This window comes from Hyperoodon ampullatus (genome assembly GCF_949752795.1).
Source record: "Hyperoodon ampullatus genome assembly, chromosome: 16".
In the NCBI taxonomy this organism is placed as follows: Eukaryota; Metazoa; Chordata; class Mammalia; order Artiodactyla; family Ziphiidae; genus Hyperoodon; species Hyperoodon ampullatus.
The window spans coordinates 25,852,574-25,876,508 of NC_136929.1; the positions used below are offsets into that span (position 1 = coordinate 25,852,574).

At 35.6% G+C, this 23,935-nt stretch overlaps 1 protein-coding gene across 7 annotated transcripts in view; it reads left to right on the forward strand.

The window, feature by feature from the left end:
* RBM26 (RNA binding motif protein 26) overlaps window positions 1–19,825 on the forward strand; it is a 77,212-nt gene extending 57,387 nt beyond the window's left edge. For 6 of the 7 annotated variants that reach the window (XM_079721741.1, XM_079721742.1, XM_079721744.1 and 3 more), the window contains 5 exons: window positions 805–909; window positions 5,452–5,652; window positions 8,630–8,716; window positions 17,211–17,324; window positions 18,950–19,825. In XM_079721741.1, the coding sequence (XP_079577867.1) occupies window positions 805–909; window positions 5,452–5,652; window positions 8,630–8,716; window positions 17,211–17,324; window positions 18,950–19,039 (597 nt within the window). In that variant the 3' untranslated portion in view covers window positions 19,040–19,825. Of the gene's footprint in view, window positions 1–804; window positions 910–5,451; window positions 5,653–8,629; window positions 8,717–17,210; window positions 17,325–18,377; window positions 18,446–18,949 lie in introns of all 7 variants that reach the window. The other variant, XM_079721740.1, reaches the window with a different exon arrangement.
* The last annotated feature ends 4,110 nt before the right edge of the window (window positions 19,826–23,935 follow it).

Sequence of the window (23,935 nt, forward strand, 5' to 3'; positions counted from 1 at the left end):
ATGCCATATCTCCCTGTTCCCATGATGACAACTTGGTTCCCACTAACATCAATACAGTATACATTTGCACAGCCCTGTAATCCATTTGAATAGTTCCAGAATTGCTAAAACAATACCACTTCCAACAACTAACTAAATATAAAATTAAGAATTTGTTTGCATTCTTTACAACCTCATAATGTACTCCACTAAGAGTACAGAGTCAGACCCGTGGTGTAGGATCATGTGTTTTTCCGTTCGTGTGGTTATTAATTTGATAAAGTTAGGTTTATTTCTGTCTGTATTCAGTTTTGGATCGCCCTCCCTGTCATTCTTGCTGATTTAATTTTATTTTTTGAATAAGTAAAACATTAACATGATTCAAAAGTTACACTATATAAAAAGGTTTATATAAATGACCGTTCCCCTTTGAGCCCTGGCACTCTGCTCCCCACTCTTCCCTCCCTCTTGGTGTGTGTGCATGTATTCTTTCCTACGTAAAAGCATACTGTATATTCCTCATTAACACCTTGGTGGTTTGTTTTTCTTTTCAGTTATTTCCTGAAAATTACTCCATATCAGTCTGTAGAAATCTCACTCTGGCTTCTGTATGGAAAATGGATTATAGGGAAATCAGTGGAAGTAGGAACAAGTTAGAAAGCTGTTGCAGTAGTGTAGACCAGAGGTGACTGATGGCTTGAACTAGGATGGTAGGACTGGAGATAGAGAAGAAATGAGAATGTGTAAAAAATTCTTTGTAAAAAGTTTTGTATAAATGCAGGATATTAATTGTCATCACCTAAAATACTTATTACTATTTTCTAGATGCAGAAAGAATTACTTGACACAGAACTGGATTTATATAAGAAGATGCAAGCTGGAGAAGAAGTCACTGAACTTAGGAGAAAGTATACCGAATTACAGCTGGAGGTATGTTTCATGATAGCCACACAGTACGCTAAAGAGGAGTAGTTGTAGTCTTGATGCTTTATTTGAAAATATATTCCTCCCATTCTGGTCAACAGTCGTTGGCAGTCTCTGGCAAACATATTGGGAGTTGATGAAGAAAAGAGGGAAGAGGTTAGCAAATCTTTCAGAACTAATAGAAAATCTCTTAGTATTTAATGAGGGGTGATAGCCATTCTACTTTTATACACAAGTCCCTCTACTTCTAGTGAATTTTGTTCCTTTTCTATTTTTCGGTTTGTTTTTCTTCCTAGGACCAAAATCTATTAAAGGCTTTTCAGATATTCTTAGGGAGATATTCTGTGCATATATAGGCATGTTACGTTGAGTTCCTATAAGGATCAGACTTCTAGTGGTAGAATTATATTGAAGAACATGCTTACTTAAGTTTTGCCTATAGATGGTGCTGTGGATGTTAAAGAGAAAAAAACTAACTTTTTATAATTTAGTTATATGATTATTTATATTAAGAAAAATCTAGTAAAATTGATCCCTATACATGAGAATTCTTAAGATTTAGCAAAAAGATGTTTAAGAATCAGAATTACATTTTGAAGTACAGGGACATTTATGTCATTAGTGTAGTTGGTACTTGTCTATATTTATCATTGCCACAATTTAATTTTTTGTATTTTAGCTTATTCCTTTTGCTTAATCTGAAAATAATGCTTTTTTCTCCAAATTTATTAGCAACTTGATTTTCTTTTTCCAACATAGTAGAAATCTGTGTTGAGTACTGGTATCCAGCTATTAAAGACTTTAACATTCAGCAGCCATTGTTCTTATCTTAAGGCTCTGTCTTGTCTGTCGTAGGAAGCCATAGGATGGTATATTAAACCTGCATATATTTTGCATTCTCTGGAAAACTGATATGGTTGTCTGTGTGTCCTGCCTAAGATAATAAGTTTTGGAAAAGGTTCCTTTTATGTTAATATAGAAATTGTGTTTTCACCATTCTGGAGATTTCATGCCTGTGTTGATGCGACTTTAAAAAAATACATTATCATTTAAAAATTTTTGACTCATAATTTTTTTTTTTTTTTTGGTGGTACACGGGCCTCTCACTGTTATGGCCCCTCCCGTTGCGGAGCACAGGCTCCGGACACGCAGGCCCAGCAGCCATGGCTCACAGGCCCAGCCGCTCTGCGGCATGTGGGATCCTCCCGGACCGGGGCACAAACCCGTGTCCCCTGCATCGGCAGGCGGACTCTCAACCACTGCACCACCAGGAAAGCCCCTGGCCCATAATTTTAGCAAATAAATAATAGCATTACTAATATCCTTTATATTATTAGTCCATGTTTTCATTCTTTATCATGATATAGCTAAACACTGAATGACAGCTTCTGTTTTTCTTTTATGATGGCCAAACTTCAGTTTGCAATTAATATTAGTATATGCAGTAATGCAGTGTTTGCCAGAGTGTGTTCATTCACCACACCAATTCCATATTTTGTTAATAGGTATTAGTGAAAAAAGCTTTTGAGGCCAAATAAGTTTGGAAGAGGTTATAGTAAACGTGTTTTTTTTTTCCCCCACATTCTATTTTTTATTTTTTTTACAGCTTTATTGGAGTATAATTGCTTTACAGTGGTGTGTTAGTTTCTGCAGTATAACAAAGTGAATCAGCTATATACATACATCCCCATATCTCCTCCCCCTTTCGTCTCCCTCTCACCCTCCCTATCCCACCCCTCTAGCTAGACACAAAGCACCGAGCTGATCTCCCTGTGCTATGCAGCTGCTTCCCACTAGCTATCTATTTTACATTTGGTAGTGTATATATAAACATGTGTTTTGTATATGGTTTTCTAGAGGCTTGTAATTTGTGAATCTCCAAAAACACATGTTTAAATACTCAGTATTGCTCAAACTTACTTGTTCAGGGACCCCTTTTTTAAGGAGCATTTTGAAGTTCCTAAGAGTATACTTTTGTATATGCTGTGCTGTTCTTGATATTAATCCTTGACCTTTGAAGTTTATTATTTGGATTTTAGATGATTACTTTAGCTAATGTTAAAATTAACTGTCTTGAGATGAATAAACTAAAATATTTATACTTGCAGAGATTTTGGCAGTGATGCCTGCTTGACATTTCCACTTGGATGTCTCACATCCTCAGGCTCAACATGTTCAAAATTGTGTTTATTTTGTCCCTAAACTCATCTACACAATTACCCAAACCAGAAATCTGGGAGTCATCATTGATTTCTCCCTTTCCTTCAGTATTCATACACATTTAATTACCAAGTTTTATACATATTACTCCCCAGTGTATCTTTTTAATTAATTAATTAATTAATTAATTAATTAATTTTTGGCTGTGCTGGGTCTTCGTTGCTATGCGTGGGCTTTCTCTAGTTGCGTTGAGCAGGGGCTACTCTTCATTGCGGTGTGCGGGCGTCTCATTTCAGTGGCTTCTCTTTTGGCAGAGCACGGGCTCTAGGCACGCGGGCTTCAGTAGTTGTGGCTTGTAGGCTGAGTAGTTGTGGCTCACAGGCTCTAGAGCACAGGCTCAGTAGCTGTGGCACATGGGCTTAGTTGCTCCGTGGCATGTGGGTTCTTCCCAGACCAGGTCTTGAACCCATGTCCCCTGCATTGGCAGGCAGATTCTTAACCACTGCACCACCAGGGAAGCCTCCTCAGTATGTCTTACATATGTTTATTTTACTTCTCTCCATCTCCATGGCCACCATTGTAGACTAAGCTCTATCTTCAGTTGTTGGCACTATTGTAGTAGCCTGACTGGTTTCCCAGCTTGTTCTCTTTTCCTTTTACCAGAATAATATTTTAAACGCTGAGTTGATTACATCACCCTACTTCTGAACTTTAGATGTTTTAATTGATTTTCATGGCTCTTGGGATAAAATCAGAATCTTTAACATGGTTCTTAAAGTTCATTATCTGGCTCTGCCTGTCTCTCTAGCCTCATCTCTTCATCACATGTGGTCCAGCTGTACTGGATTTTATTCCTTCTTCGAAGTACCATGTTCCTTTCAGCCTTGGTTCCTTTGTTCATGCTCTAACCCCCACCCCTCACCCTTGCCTTGCTTGTTCTTTGTACCTTCTTTGATGCATTGAACAAATATTAAGTTTCTACAATCTGCTAGCTGCTATTTTAGGTGCTGGGGATAAAGTAGAGAGTAAAACAAGGAAAAAAATTCCTCATGGAACTTTTATTCTAGTAGTTTATTCATTGCAGATCTTTAATATTCTATTCAAATCTTTAAGTAGAGCATTTCCTCATTTTTTGAGTCACTTCTCATTAATATAATCAAATAACTTGATTGCTTAATGTCTCTACCCTTCTAGGATTTGAGCTTCATGAGGGTAAAGACTAGACCAGAGGAAGTGCTCATTAAATATTTGTGGAATGAAGGAATAGTGTGCTGTTCATACAGAGCGATAAAGTGGAATATGTTACTATGCTATATTGGTTGTATGATGGTGTGAGTGTAAATGATCAAGAGGATGAATTTGAAATAACTGTACATACTGAAGTCAACAGGCAAACAAATGGAAACATTGTATTTGAAAGCCATAACTGGAAAAAATACACTTATATATATAGGTATCTTGTATGTCTACATTATGCTAACTTCTTTTTTTTTAATAGATTTATTTATTTGTTTATTTTTGGCTGTGTTGGGTCTTTGTTGCTGTGCCTGGGCTTTCTCTAGTTGTGGCGAGCAGGGGCCACTCTTTGTTGTGGTGCATGGGCTTCTCATTGCGGTGGCTTCTCTTGTTGTGGAGCACAGGCTGTAGGCACGTGGGCTTCAGTAGTTTTGGCACACGGGCTCAGTAGTTGTTGCTCGCGGGCTCTAGAGCGCAGGCTCAGTAGTTATGGTGCACGAGCTTAGTTGCTCCGTGGCATGTAGGATCTTCCGGACCAGGGCTCGCACCTGTGTCCCCTCCATTAGCAGGAGGTTTCTTAACCACTGCACCACCAGGGAATTCCCTATACTAACTTTTGAAGTAACATTCAGCACTGTGCCTTATTTGGAACTCAAGAATTGCTGGGGGACTTCCCTGGTGGTCCAGCGGTTAAGACTCCGTGCTCCCAACGCAGGGGGCCTGGGTTTGATCCCTGGTCAGGGAACTAGATCCCGCATGCCGCAGCTAAGACCCAGCACAGCTAAATAAATAAATAATTAAAAATAAATAAATAAATAAAATAAAAAAATAAAAAAGAATTGCTGGTCTTTTTGTGATATAGTTTGATGTCTTAGTAGGGGCTTAGTAGAAAAGGCACATTTATTAATTTCAAAACATTGCTTAAATTAATGTTACTTTGTTTTCTAAATTCATTAGCTACCTAAATTTGCTTTCACTTTAGAAACTAAAACCCTAACTTAAATTATGAAATCCTTTTGTAGGGCATTATTTGAATATGTAAATATGTATCAAATTGTATAACTCATGTCAGATTGTATGGCTCATCTGAGTATAACACTTAGCTCATGTTAGTAATTGTGATATTTAACCTATTTGTCTAATCTCTTCTAGGCTGCGAAACGGGGGATTCTTTCATCTGGTCGTGGGAGAGGAATTCATTCAAGAGGTCGAGGGGCAGCTCACAGCCGAGGCAGGGGTCGAGGTCGAGGTCGAGGTGTGCCTGGTCATGCTGTGGTGGATCACCGTCCCAGGGCATTGGAGATTTCTGCATTTACAGAGAGTGATAGAGAAGATCTTCTTCCTCATTTTGCGGTACTTTCTTACTGTCCAACAAAACAAATACTGATAATCATTGTTGGGGATAATGGCTATTAAAGGGGAAAGTATGAAAATGAAATGAATAATTTAAACCCATTAATCTCACCAAAGGTTTTGATTAATCTATAGTAATCCTTTGTTAATTACTTAAAAAACAAGCTCTAGGGGTTTTTTGTTTAATCATTGTCTGGAAGAAATGTTACTATTCTTACACTTAGTAGGCCTTCAGATTATGAAAGGAATGATTTAGACCTTATTATTTCAGAGAGGGAAGTCCTATCGTTTAGTTTCATTTGATATTTACTTTTAGGAAAAATTTATCATATTGCATGGGCCATCCAGATTTTTAAAAATTAAGATGGAATTTTATTTGTTAATACTGTATTCTTTTTTTTTTTTTTTTTTTTTTTTTTTTTTTTTTTTTTTTTTTTTTTTTTTTTTTTTTTTTTGTGGTATGCGGGCCTCTCACTGTTGTGGCCTCTCCCGTTGCGGAGCACAGGCTCCGGACGCGCAGGCTCAGCAGCCATGGCTCACGGGCCCAGCCGCTCCGCGGCATATGGGATCCTCCCAGACCGGGGCACGAACCCGTATCCCCTGCATCGGCAGGCGGACTCTCAACCACTGCGCCACCAGGGAGGCCCAATACTGTATTCTTGACCTAGCTAACCTAGAAATGACAATAGACAAAATTTTGGAATACGATCTTGACATTGCCTTAGTTGGTGCCAGGGTATAATTAAAGGGAGTCAGTCTAAAGGCAATGGACTTCCTTCTATGAGGAAGGAGAATAAGATTCTAGTCCCTGCTAATCCATTATTTTACTTGGATTTCCTGGGATCTGTTGGGTTCATGTGCAGAATGGAGATTATATCTGCCTAAAGCCCTTTTCAGCTTAAATGTTATGATTCTTAGTGGTATCCCAAAGGTTAGTTACTAAGCATCGGTCTTGCCTGCAGCATTTAGAGTAATTGCTCTGGAGATATAAAATAAATAACCAGTTCTTTACCCTCAAGTATTTTACATATAATGGTTTAACACAAACCAGTTAAAGTCAACTACAAATAATTTAAAATCAAGTTAAATTTATTAAAAACTGTAAATACTTCAGTAACTTAGAGAAGTGTTTTTCACACAGGCATAGGATGGTGAAAGAACAGTAGAGGAAACTTTCAAGAGGTAGTTAAGCTGGAGCTTGGGTCTTAAGGGATAGGTAAGCTTATAGATAGGTACACAAATAATTTAACGTTTTGAATATTCAGATTTAAATGTTTGACAGTTATATTCCAGACTGTTAACTGCAGTTACAAATGTGAAACTATACTTTTTCAGCACATAGAGAGGTATTGGAAGAAATGGTATATGTTTAAGAAATAACTAAAATGATTAATATTTAAGGATGGTGAGTCTGGAAAGTCTTCCGCTTTATGGCTTCAAAGGGAGAAAATAAGGAATCAGCTTTCTAGCTTGGAAATACTGTAGCTCGATTCTTCCCTACTACACGCCCTGTTTCTGCACCTTCCCAAGGGGAAGAAGATCCAGATAACTTACATGTATTACATATAGTTATACAGCTAATCAGGAAATTATCAAAGGATATGCTAAAATAATCCAGACAAACAAGGTGAGTTTAGGAATGTGTTTTGATGAGACTGAAATGGTTTTGGCTTTAGAAACAGTCAGAGCCTCTAAGTGGAATTTCTTGGATGTATTTGGAGATTCAAACTCTTCTCAGAGTTGGTAGTGGTAATGCACATTTTAAACATTGCCAGTCTTTAAATAAGATAGCTTCTCTATCTCAACCTGTGATTTGAACATATGACAGGTATCAGAGAAAAAAATCTACATTACTAAAGGACCATTGACGGTTACAAATTGTGATTAACAAAATGCTCTTTAATTTATCCATTGGAACCAGTAGCAGTAATAAACATTACAGCTCAAACTTACAGAGCACTTATTTTGTGGCGGGTAGTTTTCTGAATGCTTTATATAACTCACCATATTATGAGTTATGTTGACAACTCTATGAGGTAGGTACCTTTATTATGCTTATTTTAGAGATCGGGAAAATGAAGCTTGAAGAGATTAAGTAACTTGTTCAAGTTTACACAGCTAGTACTCACAGAGCTGGGATCTGACTGATTCTGTGGCCGTTTTCTTGACTATGCCCTACAGAATTTTTCTGTGTGGAGTGTGTGTATTTAATGAGATTGTGGTTATAATTTTATTTGGGGCTAAGAAAGAAGGAGGTATTAGTAATGATATATAAAGGACTAAAGTTTTATGTGATAAAGGTGCTGTTTTCTGCTGTTTGCAGAAAAATCTTCCTACACCAGGAAAAATAAAACCCAGCACACCCAAAACAAGCATAATTTAATATGCTTAGCTTTTAAATGTCCTAAAAGAGTGTGGTCTAGAGGAGGGTAAAGTAATAGTAAAAGCAGTGTCAGTTAAAGTTTTGAATTGAAAACTTTTGAATAGAAAACTGGACTCTCATCCTGGTAATTAACTTAGTTACTTTGGAAAAATTACTTAAATTCTCTGAACCTCCCCCCCATCTTTAAATTGGGAATGATACAAAAAACTCACACAATATTCTGAGGATTAAATATTCTGCTTTAGAAAGAATTTAACATACTCTGGAATTGGAATAATGAGTATAGAAGGAATGGCAATAAGGAAGCTCAGTCTTTCACCATTGTTTCCCTATTTAAAGAATAGTTCAGTCAAGTGTAAGTTACCCTGGTTCTAGAAAGTATAGAATTGTAAATAATATTGGAAAATAGGAACATCCTTTATCATACAATATTATGTACTAAAATGAATTATTCATAATTTCTTTCTGCTAATCACCCTGAATTGTTATGCATTGTGGGTTATATTTATTGGTATCTTAATATTTTAAAAACCATTAGGATTTTGGATGTTTCAAAATATTTATTTGGAGGAAATACTTTTTTTTAATTTAAAGCAATATGGTGAAATTGAAGATTGTCAGATTGATGACTCTTCACTTCATGCAGTAATTACATTCAAGACGCGTGCAGAAGCTGAAGCAGTAAGTATTATAAATATTCTAATTTATTGAAGTTCAGATTTAAATGTTTTGTAAATATTGCCTCTAAGTTTTAATATAAATGAATTTTTTTTGACTTACTAAAGAACTACACTGTGACAGTAGATAGACCATAGGAAGTAGAATTCATGGCTACAAAGAATGTCCTAAAGCAGTTAGGCAGTTTTATATATAACATGAATATTTAGAATATATAGTTAATCACCAAGTTGAATGTCAAGTTGTACTCTCTTGAGATATCAGGAATTCTTCCATTCTCTTTCACAGGAGATAGGGCCACACCACTTTCCATTGTCCCTTTCTCAGCTGGCCCAGGACAAGTCTGCTTTGGCAGAATGAGTGGTGAGGGGTAAGGTGCAAGCGGAGATAGAATCCTGATGGCTGCTCTTCTTTTTTTTTTTTTTTTTTTTTGCGGTACGCGGGCCTCTCACTGTTGTGGCCTCTCCCGTTGCGGAGCACAGGCTCCGGACGCGCAGGCTCAGCGGCCATGGCTCGGGCCCAGTCGCTCTGCAGCATGTGGGATCCTCCCGGACCAGGGCACGAACCCATGTCCCCTGCATCGGCAGGCGGACTCTCAACCACTGCGCCACCAGGGAAGCCCGATGGCTGCTCTTCTTAACCATCCCTCATCTGATTCTTCCTAGTCCCAGTTGGCGGAACCCTACAGTGTCCGTAGCTCAGCATACCCACAACTAGGCCTCTACAACTTTTTGCCCAAGACAGGAATATATAGCACTAGCTTTTAGGGTCCTTTTAGTATAGTTGTCTTAAAATGTGTATCTTGAATTATCTTTCTAAAGAATGGCCAGAAGTATATGCAGCCTTGTCTTTCTTCTGGGTTTAAAAGATTTTAAAAAGGAAAATGAGTGCGAGGTGTAACGGGTTCATTGGAACATTTTTAGCCCTGTGTATTCTTTGTTCAAGATTGTAGAGAAATAGATGTACCATTTTGACCTTGGAAAAATGCATTAAGCGTTCCAAACAGATAACCTAATGCGAATGGAAGAGTAGGATGGTTTTCAGAAGTTTTAAGATGATTGTGGTCTAAATAAGTTTTGAAAATCTTCTAAATTGATTTATTCTCTTTGTAGTGAATACTCCCTGCCGGTACATTGCTGGGAACTTACCTGGTAGGAGTTATTCTTGGCGCATTGCAGCCTATAAAAAAGACTGTTGGTCTGATAAGTCTCAGAAAAGTGTTTAACTGAGCCCTAGAATAACATAGTTTCAGGGTTAGATGGGTGGGTAGTGGATAGTTTTATAGAATAGGAATTCCTCATCCTAGAGTTTTATTAAGTTTTAAGAAATCTTCTATTTAAAGGTCTTTTGTGAAAATAAAGGGTAATTTATAATCGATGAGAGTTTAAAACTTTCTTATAAGCTTATATGTATATGTGTTATATTGAAAAAGTAGATTTTTGATCAAGTTTTCTCTGAGAGGTATTGTTGAATATAAGTTAAGACTGAGCCTCCTTTAAATGACAGCTTCAGTGACAGTTTTCAGTGTAATGTTGGATATGTTGCTTGAGTACCATCTTTTTATGTTCTATTTATTTTCTAGGAAGTAGTCTTATTATAAAACAATGGTAATTGTTATGTTCAAATGGTTACAGTATTACCAAGTTTGTGAATTTAGTAACTACTTTAAAAATATATATATTACTACTTGTCCCTGTTTACTTATGTGGCTGAGGAAAAAAAAAAAACCCTCCTGCCTCTTAAATAATTTTTGGATGTTTTGCTTTTGGTAAGTAGGACCTGTTGACATAAATCTTCTTGGGCTTTGCTTTTTCTATCTCAGATGTAAATTTTAATATATATTTTTATACTATGTATATATCCTCCAAATGAATAGCAGTCATTTCAAAGACCTGGGGTTAATGTATAAAGAAAGATTTTTTTTTTTTTTTTTTTTTTTTGCGGTAGGCGGGCCTCTCACTGTTGTGGCCTCTCCCCTTGCGGGGCACAGGCTCCGATGCACAGGCTCAGTGGCCATGGCTCACGGGCCCAGCCGCTCCGTGGCATGTGGGATCTTCCCAGACCGGGGCACGAACCCGTGTCCGCTGCATCGGCAGGCGGACTCTCAACCACTGCGCCACCAGGGAAGCCCTAAAGAAAGATTTTAACAGTGAATTATATGAAGGTTGAATAAGTGGCAGAATAACTTAGCTTAAGTTAGATCTGATGAGAGTTAAGTTTTCAGGGTAAATACCATTTTAGTTGGTTTGGATTTATGTAACAGACTAAAAGGAACAACTACCATTGCTATGATAAACATTTGGAATTAGGTTATAGAAGTCGTTAAACATTTCCTTAAGCCAAAAAAATTTCTTAAAATTTTGTAACATTCTATTTTGGAAGAGGATAGAAAATTAAGTTGAAGCTAATCTTATACAAGCAGAATATAGGCTAAAATAGTGTTTTTCAAACTTCTGGATTTTAGGGAACAGTGAGGTTTAGGAATTTAAAAACTAGTATGTTTGACATTAGGTTGCCAGTGTTTAATTTTGTAAAGGAAGAATACTTAAAAAGTACAAAAAAAATTGTACCATCATTATATAAAATAAAGAAAAATTTAATACCAAATGTAGGTGGATATAAACTCAAGGTAAAGGATAGTCCTTCCCAAGAAAAAATTGTAAGCCTTTGCTAATGTTTATTTCCAAATATTTCATTGTTCATAATTTCTGAATCATTGTATTAGATGACTGAATGTATGTCTATTTCCTTAAGTCAATAGATGCATAATATTTCAAAGGAAAGTACAGGAATAAGATAATCAAGACATTCAAATATGACTGAAAAGTAAGAAATTTTCCTCAGAAAAGAGATTGAAGTATTTTAAGGAGTAATAATATAAACAGAACCATTTTAGCTTTAGGTTAAGATGGCTAAGGTTTGATTCTGGTTAGTTAGAAGATGGATCCTACTGCTTTATTTTCTGTTTTCCAATTTGTCTGTCACCACCCCTAATGTACTAAAGGTGCAGAAGTACCCAAACAGGACAGAAAAAAGTAACCTCTTCCCATGACTGGTTAGAATGTTAGTTTTCCTACTCTGAATTGTTCCTATACTTTTGTAAGAAACCAGGATCCAGTTTTAGAATAGGAATAGTTAAGTTCCTATTTTATAAGAATCAGTCCCAAAGATGAAACTCTACAGTCCCAAACTCAAAGAAGGTGTATAGCTTTTTATATCAAAAAGAAAGAGAATCTTGTTCTACTGGTGCATTTTTGACACCCATGCCTCAATTCCCAGTAGTTGTGTGGATTCACTGATTGAGAACTTGTAAGGTATACTTAGAACAGTGCCTGGAACATAGTAAACCCTCTTAATGTTAGCTATTTTTAATATTTGTGTGTGTGTGTATGTTTAAGAATGAGAATTGATTGGTAAATCAGTGAAACTGAATACAAACAAGATAGAGTGATTTCAAAACTCTCATTCTTTAGACCTGAAGATAGAAGCACAAAATTGGATTCAGAGAGGATAGTGCAACATGAAGAGTAGAAGTTGATGGGGCTGAGTAAATAGTAAATTTATAGCAAGAAGGAAATGTATAAGTGGATTCAGTCAAGAGAAATCAAATCATGTATCTCACAGTCTTTGTGCCTGTGTTCTTGCTGATTTACTTAATAGTTATTAAGTGTTGCTATGTGATGGGCACTGTGCTATGAGAATTAGTAAATCTAAGTCTGAAGCTTGTGAGACAGTAGCCATGTAGTCTTTCCCTATAAGTTCTAAAAATCAGATTTTACATGTTTTTGTGGTCCTTTAATGTAACTCCTGCCTAAACATTGTATACTGTGGTTATTACAAACATTAATAAACTTGGTTTTAACCTTCTTGTATAGATAGTTTTATCGTTATGGTTACTAAAAAAAAAGTTAGGTACACTAGGCTTGCAGCTTTAGCTCTTCTGGCCTTAGGTCAGATTTCCCCACAGTGTTTTTACAGAACACTTGTTCTGTAGGAGCTCCTCTAGCAAAGGATTCTCTTGTCAGTAAATTTGTGAAGAGCTGCATTTTGTATATTCAATTTAGAATTATCTCAATGACTTGAAAAGGCAAAAGGCAAACACACCTGTTTAATTTTGCTTAATCCAGCCTTTTCCAGATGTTAATTGTTTCCAGAATCATTTTCCATGTAAGATATGGAACCTACCTCATAACTACTTTTCATACTTCTTTTTTCTTCCTTCATTTGTCAGGTCTTCAAAGCCTTTAAAAAATTTTTTTCTTCTGTCACTGGGTGTGCCTGCTTTCCTTACGTCCTAATATGGTGCAAACTTTGAATGACTGTGCAAGACTAAATAGGCAAATGTCTAGAGCAAGCCTATGAATAAAATGCTTCAGCTTTTAAACATACTTTTTATTTACCCTTCAAAGCATAGAAATGAGAGAAAATTGTAAAATGAACCTCTACACACTCATCATCAAGCTTTAGCAATTATCCACTTATGGCCAATCTTATTTTGTCTAACAACAACCCTCTGCCTCCTTATTTTGGAACCATTCCCAGTCGTCATATCATTTCAGCTGTAAACCTTTCAGTGTTTATACTGAACCTGTTCTCTCAATATTAGAGTCTTAAAAAAATAAAACAGTACTATTATCGCACCTAAAAATGATTACTATTTCTTAACTATTACCAGATACCAGTGTTTACATTTCTCTGGTTTTCTTATAAATATTTTACTTACTTCCTTTAAGGATCCAGAATAAGATTTATATTTTTGTTTAACTTGATTGGTATTGTGGAATTATAAATTCATAGATTTAAACATTTCATGGGTATTGATCCGTTGTCCTCAGTTATTGATGTCCCATCTTTGGCTAGTGGCTAGTATATAGGTTTGTTCCTGAGTTCTTTTGACAGGACTCTAGTGGGTTATGATACTTTCTCTGCTTTCTGGTATGAAAAGGTGTTCTAGGTTCATCTTATAAATTTTCTCTTCCAGACTAGGAACTGGCCATTTCTCTAAGGAGCTCTGGTTCTTTTTACTGGGAAAGGTATTTAAAGACCATAATCTGAGTACTAGGGGTGCTCATTACTACTGAGTTTGTTACTATAACTAATCTTTTTCAGTGGTAAGAGCTGGGAGTGGGGAAAAAAATGCATGCGTTCATATAGACAGGTGCACATATACATACATATCCTACTGATATTTCCCATTTAATTCTGTACTATATGGTTTTTATACACACACATATACAGGTATACCTTGTTTTATTGTGCTTTGCTTTACTGCAGTTTACAGATGTTGTTTGTTTGTTTTAACAAATTGAAGGTTTGTGGCAGCCCTGCATTATGCAAGTCTGTCAGCGCCATTTTTCCAATAGCATTTGCTCACTGTATGTATCACATTTTGGTAATTTTTGCAGTATTCCAAACTTTCTTATTATTATATTTGTTCTGGTGATCTGTGGTTATTTAGGGGCCCCACAAACCATGCCCATATAAGACAGCAAATTTAATCAATAAATGTGTGTTCTGACTGCTCCCACTGACAAGTCATTCCCCATCTCTCTCCCTCTCCTCAGGCCTCCTTATTCCCTGAGACAAAACAACATTGAAATGAGGCCAGTTGATAACCCTGCAGTGGCCTCTAAGCATTCAAGTGAAAGGAAGAGTCACACATCTCTCACTTTAAATCAAAAGCTAGAAATGGGGCTTCCCTGGTGGCGCAGTGGTTGGGAGTCCGCCTGCCGATGCAGGGGACGCGGGTTCGTGCCCCGGTCCGGGAGGATCCCATGTGCTGCGGAGTGGTTGGGCCCATGAGCCGTGGCCGCTGGGCCTGCGCGTCCGGAGTCTGTGCTCCGCGGCGGGAGAGGCCACAGCAGTGAGAGGCCCATGTACCGCAAAAAAAAAAAAGCGAGAAATGATTAAGCTTAGTGAGGAAGGCATGTCAAAAGCCAAGACAGGATGAAAGCTAGGCCTCTTACACCAGTTATTTAAGTTGTGAATGCAAAGGAAAAGTTCTTGAAGTAAATTGAAAGTGCTACTTCAGTGAACACATGAATGATAAGAATATGAAATAGCCTTATTGCTGATATGGAGAAAATTTTAGTGGTCTGGATAGAATATCAAACCAATCACAACATCCCCTTAAGCCAAAGTCTAATGCAGAGCAAAGCCTTAACTCTTCAATTTTGTGAAGGCTGAGAGAGATGAGGAAGCTTCAGAGGAGAAGTTTGAAGCTAGCAGAGGTTGGTTCATGAGGTTTAAGGAAAGAAGCTGTCACCGTAATATAAAAATGGAAGTGCCAATATAGAAGCTGCAGTGCATTATCCAGAAGATCTTGCTAAGATAATGAAGGTGGCTACTGTAAACAACAGATTTTCAGTGTAGATGAAACAGCCTTATATTGGAAGAAGGTGCCATCTAGGACATTCATAGCTAGAGAGGAGAAGTCAGTGCCTGGTTTCAAAGCTTCAAAGGTCAGGCTGACTCTCTTGTGAGGAGCTAATGTAGCAGATGACTTGAAGTTGAAACCAGAGCTCATTTAGCATTCTAAAAATCCTAGGACCCTTAGATTTATGCTAAATCTACTCTGCCTATGCTCTGTAAATGGAACAACAGAGCCTGGATGATAGCATCCAGTAAATAATTTTAAAATTAAAACTTTAGAGAGTTGTAGATTCACCTTATAAATTTGAAGTGTGTGCTAAATATAGAGATTTACAAAATTAGGTCATAAGAATTTTTTTTAAATAAGTAAATAAATTTATGTATGTATGTATGGCTGTGTTGGGTCATCATTGCTGCACGCGGGCTTTCTCTAGTTGTGGCGAGCAGGGGCTACTCTTTGTTGTGGTGCACAGGCTTATCATTATGGTGGCTTCTCTTGTTGCGTAGCACGGCTCTAGGCGCGCAGGCTTCAGTAGTTGTGGCTCGTGGGCTCTAGAGCACAGGCTCAGTAGTTGTGGCGCATGGGCTTCATTGCTCCGCGGCATGTTGGTTCTTCCCGGACCAGGGCTCGAACCCGTGTCCCCTGCATTGTCAGGCGGATTCTTAACCACTGCACCACCAGGGAAGTCCCCATAAGAAATGTTTGAAGAACTTACTATAAAAAACATCACTACATTTTTTGCCTTTTTTAGCTGGATGAAAACACGAGTTTTTTTTTTTTTTTTTTTGCGGACCTCTCACTGTGTGGCCTCTCCCGTTGCAGAGCACAGGCTCTGGACGCACAGGCTCAGCGGCCATGGCTCACGGGCCTAGCCGGGCCTAGCCGCTCCGCAGCATGTGGCATCTTCCTGGACCGGGGCACGAACCCGTGTCCCCTGCATCGGCAGTCAGGCTCTCAACCACTGCACCACCAGGGAAGCCCCGAACACATGAGTTTTATGAGTAGACATTTTACATGAGACAGTTGGAATTCCTTACAGGAATATATTTTTATGTAATAGTTATAGCTTCAAAAAAATTACAGTTTGTTTCTGGCCTTAAATATTATATATAAGTACTTAAATTTTTTTAGTTATATGACATGATGGGGTCATGGACAAAAAACTCCTGAGCTGCATTTTAATAGGCATGAAATATTTTAAATTTATCATAAATTTATATGTGCAGGTTTAAAATTTATACTGGGGACTTTAATATCATGCAACTCATAGTCAAATGTCATTGAACATATAATTGTTTCTACATTTCACATTATGCTGTACTTCGAGATTGTGCTATAAATCTTTTGTGACTATGAGTTATTTTGTTATGTTGCTAACATTGATTTATGTTAGTTCACATTACTTTAATTTGAAAGCATTCTTTCTAAACCAGCCATTTAATGTAACAAGTACTTAGACTTGACTGTTTACTCAGTTTTACCATATGCAGGTCTGAAAGCTTTGTAGGGAAGTGCTTTAGTTTTCAATAGAAAAATTCAGGGTTTTTGTTTGTTTTTTTTCTTCTTCATTGAGGCATTTATATTTTGTAATAGTGATACATCAGACATTTTATGGTATTTTGTGATTACTTGATGTAATTTAAAAATAAATACACATGCAAAATTATTCTTATATTTGTTAAAGGTTTCTAGTTTCTAGTTATTATATAAGCCATTTGTGAATTAACAAGAATTAAGATCTACAGCCAGAATCTTGAAGTGCTTTGAGATTGTTGCCTTGAGTAGCAGTTATCCTTTTACTGTAGACATGGAGACATAGTTCTTCTAGTCAGATACTGGCCAGTAGTGAAATAGCTCTACTCGATTATGAGAAATTGTTCCTGTTTTCTTTTGTAAAGGAATTTACAATCACTAGGCTGATTTTAGAAGTAAATAACAATATAAAGTACATTATAAATTGCAATAATAAATAGTAAATAAAGAAGTAAACCACAAAGCAAAAATAGACAACTGTGTTTCACTTGTGTTTAGCTAATTTAATTTAAATATTAGGTACTATAACATTTCATTTTTTTCTTCACAAATTATTAATGTTCTATATTCCAATGTTCTTAATTGTTTTAGGCTGCAGTTCATGGAGCTCGTTTCAAAGGGCAGGATCTAAAACTGGCTTGGAATAAACCAATAACTAATATTTCAGCTGTTGAAACAGAAGAAGTTGAACCTGATGAAGAGGAAGTATGTTTTTTTTCCACTTGTTTTTACCCTTAAATGTTTACGTTTTTATATAAAATGTGATTTTATGGCTGTGATTTTAACATAAAACTTTTATTCCTGAGCCATCTTCCAGGCAGGGGATATCAGATAAATGCAGACAACTTTAAATTTTATGTATTAATGAGAACTGTGGATTGCTAATCCAAAAAGAATATATGAAAATCATATATATATTGTTTTCATTTACTCTTAGAAAACATTAATTATTCATTAGATTTTTATCCACAGGAAATCTTGTGATATTTTAAGTTTTAGAGTATATATTCTATTCAGTTGCTTTATTAACATTTCAGGTTTCATTTTAATTCATATCATTTTAGTTCATTAGAATGAATGCCTGCTATATGGTAGATACTGTGATAGGCACAAAAATGAATAAGACACGGTCCCTGTTATCAAGGAGCTTATAATATGGAAGAGGGGGTGGTGACAGACACATAAGAAACTAATTACAATAAAAGGCAGACTGATATGGTAAATAAAGATTTGAACAATATGCTGTGGGAACCCAGAAGAAGGAGTGATTGTTTCTTTCCAGAAGAATCTTGAAGGAGGTGGTGGCAGTGGAGCTGAACCCTGAGCGATAAAAAGAACTTTTCATAACCAAGAGCTGGGACTGGGAGTATAGTTGAGAGAGGCATTTTAAATGGCAGAGGTATAGGTGTGGAAGAGTATATTTTTTCCTTGGGTAACAGCAGGTAGTTTGATGGCTGAGAGGTTAGAGCATGAAGAACAGTGAAGTGGAGAGCCCTTTGAAACCAAAAACCTAAAGATAAGCAGCTCTGTTTTGTTTAATCATGAAATAAGCTGTAGGAAAAAGTTGAGGAAGTTAAGGAATGAAAGGTAAGGTGGGGAAACTAAATGGTTCCATGTTTTACATTGGTTAGATTTTCATAATGGCACTTCATTTTGTTTGAAGAGCATTCAAGGCTGTTATACATATCCATAGTCAAATGCAAGAATAAAATGTGTATTTTGAAACTCATATACATGATTTGTCATTTTATATTTTAGATTATACCTTTGTCCTTCCATGAGTTTGAATTGAATGGGGAGAAAAGCAGGAGAGCTCCTGGTATTAGGTATTTTGAAAAGTTTGAAAAGTAGACTGAGAAGCTTTTATGAAGGGAATGGGGAAAAGAAAAGAATGCTATAAAAGAAAATGTTTGTTACATACAGCAGAAAAGAAATATAAATATTGATAAACTTTATTCAAGTTTTTGGTTGATTTAGTGTCAGAGAAGACTTATTGATGTTTTCTTTAAAACAAAAAAAAGGTGTGGAGCAATGTTTTGTAGGTATAGGAGATGGCATAATTTGATAAAGAGAGGCAGGAGAAACGGCATGTACAAAGGCTTACTTTGATATTTTTTTAGTGTCTATTTGATGCAAGCAATAGAATAGATAGTATTGAGAAACCATTGAGTGAAGATTGCTTTTCTTTGTTTCTTGAATGTTCTAGCTATAGAAATACCTTTTGTATTCGACTCTGTTGAGAGTAATCAGTGTTTAAAAGTGTCACCTTTTTTCTTTTCTTTTTTTTTTTTTTTTTTTGGGTAAATTCCTAAATGCATTTTAACCTAAAGTTTCAGGAAGAGTCTTTGGTGGATGACTCATTACTTCAAGATGATGATGAAGAAGAAGAGGACAATGAATCTCGCTCTTGGAGAAGATGATTTGGCTGATCATTGATCTGCATATGATAGAACTCTACCTGTGTTTCATTAGTATTATCTAATGTACTTTTACATATTTGTAAAAACAATTTTTGGTAAAATGTGATGAAGATGGATTTCACAAATAGACAAAAGAGAAGAAAACTACCTTCTGAATCCTGTATTTTGAAAGATTGATGTTTGAGTTTTATTTCAGTAAACAATTGGTAAAGACATCACACTAGAAACATATGCAATGTTTTTATTACATACTTCTACTGAACATTACAGAATTCTTTGGGTTCTTTGTAATTTAATGAATAGGTCTGAAGACTTAATGACCAATACTTGTTATAACTTAGAGGATTTTGTTTTACTCCAAATAAGGAATGAATTTGCATTTAAAATCTTAATGAATGTTTTCAAAAATGAGTAGGTAACATAGTACTCTAACTAAAGTCTCCAAGTTATGTATTCATAATATTACATAGTAGTATGCTTAGGCTTTACTATGTATTAGCCTTTTGTTGGACTTGTGTATGTATTTTACCATATGGGTTTTAATGATAACGGTGTATGACTGCTTTGCATTTGAGTCCTTATGCATTCAGATGTTAAAAATAAAGTGGAATGGTCTCTTGAAAAGAAAAGAAAAGAAAAAAAGCAATGACAAAAAAAAAAAGACAATGTTCCTTGATTTAAAAAAAGAAAAAAAAAAAAAAGAAAAGAAAAAAAGTTAAAATAAATAGACCATTCCAGATGGTGATCTACCCTTCCCCCCAATAATCACAAAAGGAGCTATAATCACTAACTTATTCTTAATAATAATGGTTACCAGTACCTTTACAATAATGTTCAATCCATTGTTTAAAATTTATACCACTTCAGTTTGGTTTGATCCTATAAACTTTCAACAGATGTCTTAAATTAAAAGCAGGCTGATTAGTTTGGAACCAGACTTCAAGTAGAGCTAACATTTGGTGAATAAGAAAACATCACATTACATTTTGGATGTATGAAAGAAAACTTGACCATTTGAAGATATATGAATAAAGAAATGTACTATAGATACTACTTTAGGAAAACACTGTTTGGTAAGTGTTCCAGTCTGATATTTTAAGTGTGCATTTCCTATACTTGTATAAAAAATCTTTGACATTTGCAACAATATTGTGATTTTTAAGTGGCTTTCTCTGACAAGTGAACATGATCATTGAAAGTTGATACAGCAGTTTCCAGGAAATAAATGCATTCTTTGTAGAATGGAGGGTGGAAGATTACATATTTATCTTTTACAGTTTATCCTTTTGATTGCAAGTGTTTCTACCCCTCCTGAGAATATAGTGATTATATTAAAAGTCACATAAAAAAATTACTTTCTTCCCATACTGGGGTCCTCACAATCACAGACTGTAATTTCACCACCATAGTCTTTTGCCAGTGGAGTAGCTAGTGGATGCTGTTCCTCTTTTTCTTTTCTTCCCACACTTAGGGTTAAAGTTGTATATATATTCTTAATGGTAATAGTATTTCACAGGACTGTTTTGGCTTGCAGTTGATGCACATGTTTATATTTAAAATTTCACTATCAGATTTCTTTTGTCAGACTTTACTTGAAACTTCTTTACTCTACTTAGAGCTGTGATATATTTTGATGTAGTCTCTTGTATGTTGACTATGTGCTATTCTGATTCATTAGGTAAGTTTGTTTTCTTTTCTTTTTAGTAGTCGTGAAAGATGCCAAATTGGCAGAGGCTCACGTTTCTTCTCTTTACACCAAACAGGTATTATAAAGAAAGAAAATCTTGCAAAGGCCAGTTAAATCTCCATGCTGATTTTTGGCTTTATAATATGATTAGTAAATTTTAGCATGATGTTTTGCAATTATTGTAAAATTCCCTTATAATGTAACTGAAATCACATACTATTTATTTAAACCCATAAATAGCTAATCACTTTCCCTAATCTTAAATTCTGTAGTAACCTAAAATTAAAATGCTTTACACCATGTTGCTTTGAATGAATCAGAAGACAAGTATATTTTGATAGGGTCCTGCAGTATGGGGATTAAATATTAGCAACATTCATTAGGTCCATAATTATATTTTTATTATCATTAATATGATTTTAATTATAAATATTACATAGTGTGAAATTGCTATTGAATTTTTTCACATTAATGCATATGTTTATAAATACTAGTACTCTACATGTACTTTCATGTGTTCTCATTTAAAACTTAAGATATCCCTTTGAAGTAGTTGTTAATTCCCATTTTACAGATAAGGAAACTTAGGCTAATAGAGATGGAATGACTTGGCCAAAGTGACAGCTAGTAAGTAGAAGGACTAAATTTGAATTGCAGGCATTCTGATTTCAATGCCAACTTTTTTTTAAACCTCTACATTGCTACCTCCTTCCTAATTATTGATTGGGAATGAGATTGTGTTCACAATAAATGTGGTAGTTGTTACACAAAATTAGTAGACTTCTTGGTCATTAGCCAGTTCATACCTTAACCATCCCTTTTAACACAGCACTTTGTTCATATCTCTGTTACAGTACTTATGTTGTAATATAATTTATCTGGTTTATATGTCTGTCTTCCCCACTAGATTACAAGCTCCTCTAGGAAGGGGACCATGTCTTATTCATCTTTTTATCTCTAGTGATTATCATAAAGCCTGGCTCATAGTGGGCATTCAGTTGTTTGTTGGATGAATTAATGGATGAATGCATATTTAAATCTCCCACAATGGAGTGACAATTACCTCCCTTGTTAATTCTTATCAATTTTCTAAAAATCTCTCTTGAAGGTCTTCTCAGTCATTGGGACCGTCTTAGTAAACAATTGATACTGTTAAGTATTGCACCAGTGGGGGTTACAAATACTGATGGAGGAATATACACGTAGTCTTAGTGGAATTTCCATAACAATTAGTAGGCTATTAAAATTTTGGAGTATTAAATGTTGTCCATTCAGGAGTAAAATCGCCTTTTGGTTTCTATCAGTGTGTAGGAATAGAAATGTCAAGAGCCACTAATCTAGTCCATCCCATTAATTTTTTATATCTGAAGATGAGCTAGTGTAGAGTACTGGACAAGGGTTAAGAGATTTAGCTTTTGGTCCCTAGCTCTGTAACTTGACTCTCTGGCCTTAGACAAGTCTCTTAACTTATCCAGGGTTGTTTCCTTGTCTGTAAAATGAAAGGGGTTGGACTAGATGATCTCTAAGGTCCGTTTCACGTCTTTAGTTTCCCTGGTAGTATATTAGTGTTTGATCTAAAACAATTTAACATATCTATATCAATTCTCCCTACCTGTTGTTGCTGTTGCTGTTTCTATCATCTTATCAGTGGAAACAACTTAGATTTGGTTATGATAATTCATACAGTGTGTCTTGGTACAGTTTTGTATATAGTGTTCCCAAATGTTTGCCTTTGCTACCCGAATTCCTTTTAACCTGGGAAGTGTAGATTAACTTCTGTATTCACACTTTTTCTTCTTGCTTGTAACTTTTCCTTTCACTTCCAAACAAAGTTTAAAACTCTTTCTTATTACAGTATGCTACCTAAAACTCGATACACGCTTTTAAATTTTGCAGTTCTAACAAATTCTTTGCTGTAGTATAGATCTGGGCTGAGGTGGGAGTGAAAAAGGGATTGAGATGTAGGTAGCTACTTTTTCCAGGAAAAAATTGAAGGAAATTGTATATCATTGGTTTAAAAGATTGATTAGGATTACCTCAAGGGATGGTTGAGTTGTCATTTTACATATTTCACTCAATATTTTATGTCTCTATGTAAGCAGTGTTGCTTTAACTGTTATTGGATAATTGTAACATTTAAAAATTAATTTTAGTATTTAACCAGTACTCAAGCATTTAATGAAATCATGTTGCATGAATGGGAGAGTATTCCATAGCTCTTGTTTTATTCTGTAATATGATCAAATGTATCAAACAGTAGTTTTACTATAAAGATAAGACTCCACTGTTTTAGCTGATTGTCTGTAGAAAGTATGGCTGAGCTTAATTGAAGGAAATTTCTTGTTACTAGAACTGTTTTATGGGGACTGTATTTTCAGTCTTACTTGGAACACTAATCACTGGCTCTAAGGGTTACAAAAAGAAGGCAAACAGTTGCTTGTTTGGTATGTTGAAATATCAATGGCTATTGTAGAATATTACACAAACTTTATCAGTCTATATTTTCTTTCTTTTTTCCCCTTACCTATAGTGTGAACTAGTTATAGAAACTCAGTTTTAGTCCTTCCAGAATTTATGTAAATATTTGTAAGATTTTCTTCTTTCTTCCCTTACAAGAAGTCTTTTAGCCTTTTAAAACAAAAATGTCCTGCATAAAATTCTGGCTTATTAGGTTAGTTCACCTTTTGGTCTTTCGCAGGGCTTTTCTCATTCTTCCAAAACCCTATAATTAAAGCAGAAATTTAATCTAGGAATAAATCGTCAGCGTACAGTATTTGTAAGGCAGAAAGAAAATTTCCTTTTCCCAGATCTCAGGAACTACCTTGTTCTTGTTAACTTCTTGAACTGGCTAGTTGCTCCGAGGTATGTATACAGCATACAGGCTTTTAGAGAAGAGTAGATTTTTTCTCTCTGATCATTGTATACGTATCAGATGACAGCAGATTATCTTCCAAAATAGCTATCTAAAAGACCTAAGAAAGGAAGAAACCTTGGTGAACATGACTGACATACTCAGTAATTTCTAATGAAAACTTGTTCAAAGAAAAATTTCATACTTGTTTAGTAGAAAAATTCCTAATTTGGTTAATAACTTTCTTGCAGTTTATCAGTATTATGTACTCATTACTTAGTATAATTAAAAGCATTTTTATTTTACTTTTTTGTATCAATTTATTATATTTGCTTCTTCCTCATCCCTCCCTCCCTGT